Here is an 11,031-nt window from a genome sequence, read left to right as displayed (position 1 = left end):
CTCCTCTCCTCCCCTCTCCTCTCTCTCCCTATGCTTCTATATGCCACCATTACACATTACTAACTTTGTGTCTCCTCTCTCCCGTAGTGTGTCCTCTCTCTCTCCCTGTACCTTTCTGCAGGTTGCCCTGGCCCTGGAGCTCTACATCTCTGACGAGCAGTCACCAGCCACATCAACCTGATCAGTGTTTGATTGTTGTGTCTTGTTGCTTTTCTCCTTTTGTCTCTCCTCTATCCACTCACCCCAACCGGTCGAGGCAGAAGGCCACCCACCAAGAGCCGGGGTCTGTTGGAGGTTTCTTCTGTTAAAGGGAGTTTTTCCTCCCCAATGTCACCAAGTGCTTGCTCAAGAGGGATTTGTTGGGTTTTCCTTATGTAATAATATTGATAACAGTAAGGTCTAGCCCTTACTTTGTAAAGTGTCCTGAGATGACTTTTGTTGTGATTTGGCGCTATACAAATAACATTTGATTTGATTTGATTTCATTCAGTACATATTATTCAGGTAAGATCATTAAGAGTCACATCTTTCTATGGTTATTTTCCTACATCTAACACCTACTGAGATGTAATAAGGAGGGCCCCTGAGTTTACTTCTGGACCTGAACCCCAAGTCGAAAGCATCTACAGTAAATTAGACAACCAAAGAGAAGCCAATGATTCATTGTACCTTGGTTGTCCAGTGAGTTGTGGGCCAAATTCAGTGAATGGATGACAGAGGCAGGGTTCTCCGAAAGAGCAGCTGACATCTTCTGGGGGAAGTCTCTGTAAAGTCCATCCACAGTTATAAAGAGACAAAAACACTAGGGCTGCAACTAACTATTTTTAAGTATCATTTGCTATGCCATTTATTTCCTTGATTAATCAATTAATCATTTGATCTATAAGAAAAGTGCACATAAGAAAGGTCCTGAGAGCCCAAGGCTGCATGTCTGAATGGCTACTTTTGTTTGATTTGCAGTCCAAAACCCAAAAATATTCAATTTACTATGACTTAAGACAAAGAAAAGCAGGATTTTTTTACCTTTGAAAACCATCAAATGATTTTAGTATATGCTTGAAGGATTTGTTGTCTTAAATTACTTGCCACTTAATTGTTTGTAGAACAACTAATCGATTAAATGGCTCATCGTTGCAGCTATAAAACATCTATTGTAAATGCAAACAAGCATTTTAGTTGCCATTGTAGTGACTTATCACTTTCATTAAGTTGGGAGACTCACAAAAGACAGTTCATAAGAGAATGGTCAAAGCAGCAGAGACAGAGTTATCCTGAGTTTATGTCCCTAATGTGGGTCATGAGCCAACAGTACCTGCCCCTACAATTCTTGTGTTGGGAGGTTCAAGTGTTTCTTTCCCTTGGCATACACCAGGTATGGACCTCTAAATCAGTTGGGTATTTTGAGTTTTCCAGTATTTCGTCCTGCACACCTTTCAGGCCACAGAGTGCAGGTCACACAAAAGATTATTTGCATCAAAATACAAAACAAGTATTAATACTAACAGGCAATAAAATGTTTGTAGTTTAATCAAACTGCAGCAGTGAGGCACTCCAAAATCTTCAGGTGGTTTGGGCTTGCTGGCTGCATGTATGGGAAGTGTCGAGTGCAACAAGCCTGTGTGAGAGCTGGTATCATCATCAGCAGCAGCAGCTGAGTCAAGTATACAGCTGAGAGATAGTTTGGTAATGTATAAAAGCTAGATCTTTTGTCATGTGAGCAATACACAACAGTGTAAAGTTAACAAATGTCAAACTTTCAAAGGTATTAGTAGAAAAGTGCAGTTTGTTCAGCCAGCACTATACAATAATCGAAATGTAACTCAACATTGTCGTTCATTAAAAGCTCCCTGCCTGGTAAAGGCAACTTGAAACTCTTGGTTTTCTTATGTCTGTGATAAGAAAACTGATCTTCAGGTGTAAAATTAGTGGCATGCCCCTTTAAACAAAGAGTTCATAGAAACCTGAATGGGCAAAGAGCTAAGAGGGTGTTAGAGGAATTAAAACTCACGATTTTAACCCAGCGTTCTCCAGAGTGATCTCCTCCAGGCTAGAGGATTTGCTGACTGTATGCAGGACCTGCTCTGTGACCTCTGACCCCTGAAGTGAAAAATAACATTAAAAGTAAACTTTTCACCTGTTACTTAACAGAACCAAAGCAAAGTAAACCAGTTATACTTACTATGCGCAGGTCTTTGCAGTACAGTTTAGTGAACCAGGTGTTGTATGCTATTGATGCGACAATCACCGCTAAATCTCTGGAAAACATAAACATTAGGTAAAAGAGGCACTAAATGTCGAAGGGAATAGTGTTTGGCCACTCTTCAGCCCTCACCTGCTCTCCAGGTGGCTGAAGTCCAGCAGGTTGAACTCTCGGTTGTCCTGGGAGTGATAGATAGTGTCCACATCCTATAGGAGCAACATTACCCATGAGCCCCTTTGCTGCAATACATGACCCCCCCCATTTTGTGCGCAGTGCTGTACATAACACTCAAAAGCACTCAGCAACACAGGCACAGTCCCACAACTCTTACCCACTGCACTTCCTCCTTGCAGCTGATGCCATTATAGTCGCACAAAGCGGCGTAGGTCTCTGAGAAGCCTCCTGAGAGACGAGCAGGAAGATAAACAGTGGAGGGAGAAAACAAAGAAGAATCTGAGATGATGTGAACAGATGCTACCTTCAGCAATAACAAGTGAGAAAAGGGAGGGAAACGCAAAAAGAAACATTTATCCAAATTATCAGTCCTTTATTTGCGTGACAGAACATTTTAAAAAGAACATCTGTGGGGCCATTTGTGAAGTGTGTGAGCCAACTTCCTCTATTCCATACCGAGTGGTGTGCATGTGTGTCTGACGGGGTGTGTGATAGCATGTTTATGCATGTGTGCAAATTCCCGTGTTTGATGATAATGTCTCTTTTACCACAGGCTCTCTGGGTTTCCACTGAAGTCTCTGAGCTGGGTGAATACTTCCTGCTGCCCTCTGAAAGGTCACTGTCTGAATGACAGATGGAAGGGCTGCAGACATAAAAGAAACACAGACACTGTAAGGAATCATTACTCTTTTGATAATTGCCTAAAGGTCATTCTTATTTAAAGTTTCTCATTATCTACCAATGCACAAACAAGTGACAAATTCTGATTTTATCTTGTGAAGCAAAGAGACTTACGCAAAAATTGAGTTGCTGAATATTCGAGACAAAGCGAAGTTAATATGGCTGACCACATGATTGAGGTGTTCACGTGACTCAAACCTCATGGAGTAGCTGGACTTGTCAGTATCGATGACAACCTGCACAGATAATAGAACAGTAATGGACTGTTGGACAATTATTAGGGTGGGAATGTTTTACTTTTTGAAAAAGGAAGAGTTACTTATATTTTTTTAGACCCTACCTATAATTTAGGCAGGACAATGAAATCACTCAGTGTTTGTTCATTTCACCATTAAAATGTATAACATGCTTTATCTAAATGAATTAAACTTTAGTATACAAAGGAGTAATAATTTTCACAGTAGCATTTAATGCACACATTATAAATAAAAGGCTACAGTAAAGATACATTATAAACTAACTTTATGTGACACGTTAAACTTTTTTAACTTACTGTTATAATGAAGAATGAAATGACTGTTGGTAAACATTTAATAACTAATATAAATAAAATACATATATAAAAAATTGAATGTGTTTCTCATAACTGATGTCAGGTTCCTTTTTTTGCACAGACAGAGTGGGACAAAGAGAGAGCAGAAACCAGGGTTAACTTCGATTGGCTTGTTGAGATGGACAGCGTTAAAAACCAGCCAAAGGACCCAAATGTGATTCAGATATGGAGTACTTCCTTGTGGATGCTTTAGCATCAAAAGCTAATATATTTATTTTGGCAACATTGGAGACCTAGCATGGTCATGATTTTACATTTGTATCAAATTAATATGATTTTAAATTGGGAGTAAATCAAGCTTTGTGTAACATACTGTAAGTAAAGAAGTAACCAGTACATTCTTCTAAATCGACAAATCTACTTGTCAGTCTGCTAGTGCTAGTTTCAGACTGGAGATTGCCTTTTATACAATTTGTCAAAGCCAGGCATGCATAGTTTACATCTTCACTAGGAAACAGAGAGTGATCGAGGGAGGGGGGCAAAGATTGGTAAGGAGCGGCTAATGATGTCAGTTTGTTTTGAGTCTCACTAGAGACTAGTCTGTAGTGACTGAAAAGAGATTAGGTAGAGTAGCATTAACTGTGGAGCAAACTGTACTCAGAGTTCAATATTAATGTGTAAATTCACCTGGTGTTCAGGGTGAGAATTCAGAGCTCGAATCTCCAAGAAGTTGAATGTGGATTCTACCTGTTGTCACAGATAACAGTTGACAAAGCACAGATTTCAGCTGGCAATGTGAAAGTAAAGCTTCATACTGTACATTAACTGGAGAGGGCAGTAACAAGTACCTTAGCAGGAATCTTTGGCGCCAGAAAATAGAGACGCCATGTTGTGAGGACCTAGAAAAGGGAATAAAGCACATTGAACCGAGATTGCAGAAAAGTTCACTTCACAGTTACATTCCCTACAGGGAGAAAACAGTCCCAGGAGTTTCCATGGTAATGATGAATGAGAAAGGTGGAGTCATTTCCATATTCATGTATTGATCCAGCTAAAAGCCCTGTATGTCAAAGACACTGTCTAACAGTTATAAACTAACCTACTGTGAAATGGTGACATGCTGCATGTTTTAATCAGAATGCAAACAGTTATTTTATTAGCATTATATTAAAGTATTTCTGCTGTGGGCAACCATGAAAGTGGCTCATATATTTAATTTGAGACATACAGTGTGGCTTTGTGCTTAACAGGCAATCATTTCTGGTCATTCAACATCTCCCCAGAGCTTTAATATGAGAACCTAAGGAAAAGAGCTGCCCAATTTTATGCCACAAAATTATTTCTTTACATTTAAAGTCGCAGGATGTGTTCCAGAGACAGAAATGCTGGTCATGCTGGGTCAGGATGCCAAATTATCATTTTTGCCACAGTACCACAGCTAATTTGATGTCTCCAGTCCAAAGTGCATGCAATCATTTGTAGTGAAATGCAAAGTTTAGACGTGACTGGCAATGTGAGAGCAAACTGAGAGTTTATTTGTGCAGCTACATCTGAACGAGCAAATGTAGCGTTAGTGCCTGTACCATCTCTACATGGAAAAAATGTGTCATGCAGCTGTTTAAATTAATCTGACTCTGTCCCTGATTCTTCTTCATGTTCAATAACGTCTTTTTTAAAAACATGGTTTGGAAAAAGTCAGTCTGTCTAAAAGAAATCAAACACAGAGCAGTGATTCTCTGGCATTTTCCTGCTTCCCACCAGTCCTTTAATACTGCCCTCTGCTCTTTGTCTTTTCCTCTTCTGCTCTGTCGCTCCCAATCATTTACTCAATTCTCTCTGATGGCCCCACTAAAACACTCCCTGAGGACAAAGTACCCCCCATGTGTCTTTCTCCAGGGAAAAGCTGTAATTAAATTACAGCTCTCCCACTCCACTGTTGTGTTTTTTGAAAAGAGGAGCTTGACACAGGCCTGTAAGAACAACACACTGACAGCCTCTTACACCCACACAGCAAGTGAGGTGTCTGAAATGTAGTCAATCAAAATGTTCATGCGAGATGGAGAGAGATGAGGGAGAGGATGAGGATCTGTGTTTCACTCCAAAGACTGTCTGAAGGAGTTGATTAAAAAGACCAGACTGTATCATATTACAGTGATTAGTCAGGGTTACGGGTGGTAGTTAAGCGAGAACGTATGAGTAAACAGGAGTAAATCACATTGATGTAGCAGAAAGGAGAGAGACTTCTCGAAGTATCCTGCATCAAAGAGACACCACACACACATTATGCTTATTGTACAGTATAATTATGCATAAGCCCTGGGACAGGACAGATACTCAAATCTTGTTTGACAGTCTGGGTGAGGCGTCTGAGACAAATCATCAAGATAAATTTGTGTAACCTGCAGTGAAAGAGCAACACCACAGGTCACGACCTTTAACCCATATAAATCAACCCTGATCTTTCTATGAAACATGGACACAAAGACCTTAACTCATTTAAGCTCCATTTACCCCCAGAACACATTTGATCAGACTCCTATCTATTTTTCCATCTTTTGAGTGCACCCAGCAGGAGCAAGAACTCAGGCTCACCAGTTCAGCTTTTAAAAGGAAGCATTATCTGAGACATAGAATGGAAAGAAATTATTAGAAAGATGTTTCTGGCAAATAGACTAATCAAAGTGTCTGAATATCAAAGGTTGCACATGCACATCCCCTAACTGCCCATCCTCACCACATGATGAATCATTAAAGCATCCACTGCTCGGCCAAAGTGAAGAAGTCTGCTCGGCTAGGAATGAAAGCCCACTGGGGTGTCAGCGGGTTGCAGGTGGAGCAACAGGAGTCACTAGTCTTTTAAAAAGTAAAAGCTACACCAGCTATACTGCAGTTGGACTGGGACTTGTAAGATCTTAGGTATACAGACGTGATTTAGTTGCTACACATAAAGGAACACTCAATCAATAAAACCTTCTCTGCACTGTGTGTGTGTCTGTGCCTATCTGCACACATACAAGTCCACTCCATTCTGCAAAAAACAGACATTCATCCCCAGTCTAAATTCTGGTCCGTAGTGCAAGAGCTTATTGCCCCAGATTTTATCAGGGCTCAGTTTCACTAATGCAAATAGATACTGTACATTTCTGCCCCACATTCTCTGATGAAAGCACCCCAGAATCAAAGGCTGTGGGCTGCTCATCCCCCCACCGCCTCCACGGTGGAGTTTGCAGTCAGCAGGGAATCCCACAGATACTGTCTATCCAGTATTTATCTTGCCAAGCCGCCAACAAGAGTCACAGAATAAGGTCAGCGGTCATACTGCAGTTAGTCGGTGGCCACAAAAGCAAGATGTTTGCTCTCACTGTTAAATTAAGAGGAGTATAGAATAAGGATAACCACCTTTATTTGGCCAAGTGTGTTACACACAAGGAATTTGTTTCCGGTACAGAACCAAGGCAGCCATCTGCAGCGCCAACTCAACCGATGGCTCTAACCATCGGGGGCATTCGGTGTCTTGCCCAAGGACACCTCAACGCATGGACTGCAGGCACCGAGATTTGAACCTTCAACCTTCTGGATGGGAGACGACGGCTCTACCCACCACTGTCTTCTCCCCAACAGTGTCCTGAGTATATGCCTCTGGTTTCATGGATATCAACACCAATGCAGAGATCAATTAACACTGCGGTGGAAGTTAACTGTACATGCATGATCCATGCACCAGACTGCTTATGTAGCAGGATTAAAGTGTTCTATCAGCAATGGAGTCACAGACCTAAAGTAGCAACTTACCAGTATCCTGTCCTCTGTTTTGCCATTTTTGGTGTCAAGCTTAATGCCACGAACAAACTTGATAGATGATTTATCAATAATCTTCCTGATGCTTTCTGTGGACGACATGAACATATAAAGCATAATAATGTTTAAACACACACAAACAAGTCCCTCATTTCTCTTTTTCAGTCTTTTAATACCGCATTTGTTTTTTCACATTTTATAGCATTTAATAAAAACCCCATTACAACGGACAATTTTTCAAAGCATGCTGTTGTCCTTTAGATTTTTTTGGTTTTATTTTTCCCAGCAAGCACAGGTTTTACTCATCTCAGCACAGAAAAAACAAAATCAGCTAAAAACTAGAGATAATACATCACAGATCAAATCTGTATTTATTCATATTGTGCTACATTATGCTATCATGTGGTGCTAATGCAAATATACAGTAAGTCTACATTGATTTGAAAAGGTTTCACTGTACTGACATACAACAATAATATCACAGGGAATGCAGGATTGCTCTGCAGGACCACCAGTCTCTGCTGATTGGTTTTCATACAGCAATAAAATACCAAACCACCTTCACCTTTGGGTGGACAGGTCTGTATTCAAAACTTCCTAATAACTATTAATTAATTAACAAGTGAAGCAAAAAGACTAATAGGGTTTTGCTCCAAAACACAAGTCTTCATTAGAAACTTTCCTGCTATTCAAGATTCAACATTTAGGGTAAGTGCACCCATTATGCCCATGTACCAGTTACACCCACTTCCAACTTTGCAGCAAAATACAAAGAAGAGAGAACATTATTTTGTTAAATCTAGGCCTTACTTATTTGCACTGCATGTTGATTTTCAGTGCAAGCCAATCATATTTGGGATTTCTGAGTGAAATCTGTCGATGTGCAACCTTTCTCAGGGGACCTCACACAAGTCACAGCAAAACTTTGGGGCCCCTCAGAAATGTCTATTGTCTACTGTCATTTTGAGTCATATGCACAAAACGTATATGTGCATTATGTAAAAATAAGACATGAATGTTTTCCTATTAGAATACTAGGATACCGCACTAAAACAAAACTCAAAAAAAAAGTTTTAATAGTCAGCAACCAGAGCTAATGTCAAGGACCAAGCAATAGCTTCATAATGGATAAACTGTTGAAAACAAGTGCATTTAAGTGGAAGTGTTACTTGATGAGTTTTGCATTATTCTACATATAAATAATTTAAAGAAGTAATGAACTGCATATTTAAAAAATTATGCATTTTTGTCAGGTGAGCTTTAATGGTACCATGCAAGAAAAAAGCATTTAACATTGAGCTAGCACAAGCTAACTTTAAATGATAGTGATTAATCATTTCTTTATTTGGTCAAAATATTAACTATTGTAATTGTTAACACACTAATTAAAAGTATACCCAATAAATGATTTGTATATTTCATGTAGTGAGAAATACTTTGTTCCTTTCCATCATTAGTTGCAGTAGCACCATGTCAGCCCAGTATGTTCTTTTAAGCCCATCTCAATTCCAGTCAGTGAAGAGTCCTTTCTCTTAGGCTACTGGTTTACCTGGAAATGTTTTTCCTGTGTTTACCACAGTGCTATTACAAGGCTAATGTATCCTGTGGTATCATCATCAAAATGTTTCACAATATGCTTTAGTGTCCCACACACGCGGCATGATACATCCAAGCATCAGTGTCTATGATTCAGTGAGAAGTGTTCCTGTCAAACAGCATCTCTGTCTGTGCTCCAACCCCTGACTTAAATACAGCAGGCAGCCTTCTTGCTGTCCCAGAGAAACCATCTTACTCACAGGTAGAGAACATGTGGCACTGACACAATGTCAGAAAACAGAGTCACTGACAGGAATTACGTGATTCAGCCTCCCCATTACTACTGCTGCACAGCATCCCGGCTGAGGAGTTTATGAACAAATCAATACTAAAGCTGATAGTCAGGCTAGACAGCAAATCCTTCTCTATATGGAGCAGTGTTTATCCATATTTTCACATAACTCTCTGTGAGTCAAAGTGGTAATGTAGTTAGGGAAGTTTACTCGAGTACTGTTGATATAAGTGAATATTCCTTTTATACGCTACTTCATATTTCTATTCCAGTTTCAGACAGAAATGTTCCTGTTTACTCAACTACATTTATCTGGCATATGAACATTTATAAACTACTGTACTTTAAAGTCCTGTAGTTAAAAGTAGCATCACTTTAACCCTGTAAAACATCAAAATTCTGTTTACACATTATCCATCCATCACCCATACCGCTTATTCCTGAATAAGGTTGCGGGGGCCACTAATAACATTTTTATATTGTTACTTAGGTTTCTGAGTTCAGACCTTTCACATGTAGGCTAATAGAGGTTTGTCTTTTTAATTGCAGTACTGCTTAGGTACTTTTAAGTAAGACATGTGAATATTCTGTGTTGGTATGCTAAGAGAATGACTGGGCTTACTTTTCAAGCTCCGAAACAAACAGTAAAGGGAGCATTTATGAATAAAAAAATACTTAATTGACAATAATTTTAGCCCACCCAGTGAAGAGATGTGAACCTAACTCTCATTCAGGTGACCTTGTGAAGCTTGTAGGCCACTAGGGCCACAGTGGCCCTGCTGCTCCACCTGTCAGTCAGTGCAGGCAGGACAGGAACAGGCGGAGCAGCCGCCTGGCAGGTGACCGAATGAAGAGGCAGGGATTCCATTGACTTGATCATCACAGTGCGCCTAATAGAGCCATTAGGAGTAATTAACACAGCAGCAGAGTCCCTTCTACCCTGAGCATGTGCGCGCGCGTGCGTTATGCACGTGCACGATATTTAATTCAAAGCTGTGTTGTGGCTTTGACATATGTAAGCTGTTGCAGTTTGAGCAAAAGGAATAAACATTTGTGAATTCTGTCGCGCTGTTGTTTGTTTAGCCCATGCGTATCTGTTTGCAAGATCCATCTGTTTTTATCAGGATCCCTAGCTTCACTTTCGCACGCACGCGCGCAATCATACAGCTCTGTCTGGATAAGACGCAGAAAAACAAAGCTAAAAGGCGCAAGGGTTGGGGTTTAAAGAGGGGAAATCGTGTTGTGAAATAGGCGTGCTTGTAAAAATGAGCGGGGTCCAAACCGCTATCGGGTCCACGAGTACACAGCATTATTTCCACAACGCCCCTTCCCCTATCTGGCCTAAGGCTTGGGTTTTATTACCCGATTCTCTCAGAGGAACAGATTCAACGCAAAGTATATTCTCCTGCACTTCAAACCATTTATCAGCACATTAGGTAATTCACATGCACTGACAGTGAAAAGCCGCCCCGGAAAGCTCCAGGACAAAATATAAAGGTGTAGCTAAGACAATCATCCAATGCGTCCGCTCGGTCGTAGCCTCCGCCAGGCGCGCGAAGGGAAAGCATCCCGAGGCGGAACGCACACACGCCGAGGGCGGCCGCGGTTACATCCCGCAACAACAGCACAAAAAACCCACCTGTGATATCCTTGCTTACACTGACGAAACCAGAGGCAGTGATCTCTTTAGAAGCCATGTCTGTTCCTCCTTCCTATCGCCACCCCTCCTCTTGGTCTTCTCCACCTCCTCCCCACTGGCTCCCCCCTCTCAGCAATAGACAGAAAGGATGGTCTCTC

The 11,031-nt window shown here is 40.8% G+C and overlaps 1 protein-coding gene across 6 annotated transcripts in view; it reads right to left on the bottom strand.

The window, feature by feature from the left end:
* Positions 1-11,023, bottom strand: part of LOC109962090 (capping protein, Arp2/3 and myosin-I linker protein 3-like) — a 32,414-nt gene extending 21,391 nt beyond the window's left edge. For all 6 annotated transcript variants that reach the window (XR_002275207.1, XM_020603485.1, XM_020603487.1 and 3 more), the window contains exons 1-11: positions 10,874-11,023; positions 7,401-7,495; positions 4,457-4,507; positions 4,296-4,355; positions 3,170-3,291; positions 2,923-3,017; positions 2,532-2,602; positions 2,333-2,406; positions 2,180-2,255; positions 2,009-2,097; positions 670-764 (exon numbers count right to left, since the gene is read on the bottom strand). Coding sequence is in view for 5 of the 6 variants with exons in the window: in XM_020603485.1 (XP_020459141.1) it covers positions 670-764; positions 2,009-2,097; positions 2,180-2,255; positions 2,333-2,406; positions 2,532-2,602; positions 2,923-3,017; positions 3,170-3,291; positions 4,296-4,355; positions 4,457-4,507; positions 7,401-7,495; positions 10,874-10,931 (886 nt within the window). In the remaining variant the exon portion in view is untranslated. The remainder of the gene's footprint in view (positions 1-669; positions 765-2,008; positions 2,098-2,179; positions 2,256-2,332; positions 2,407-2,531; positions 2,603-2,922; positions 3,018-3,169; positions 3,292-4,295; positions 4,356-4,456; positions 4,508-7,400; positions 7,496-10,873) is intronic.
* Positions 11,024-11,031: the final 8 nt, after the last annotated feature.

Source organism: Monopterus albus, unplaced genomic scaffold (assembly GCF_001952655.1).
Source record: "Monopterus albus unplaced genomic scaffold, M_albus_1.0 scaffold61.1, whole genome shotgun sequence".
In the NCBI taxonomy this organism is placed as follows: Eukaryota; Metazoa; Chordata; class Actinopteri; order Synbranchiformes; family Synbranchidae; genus Monopterus; species Monopterus albus.
Note: the sequence above shows the minus strand (reverse complement) of the source record. Positions and strands in the feature narration are given on the sequence as shown.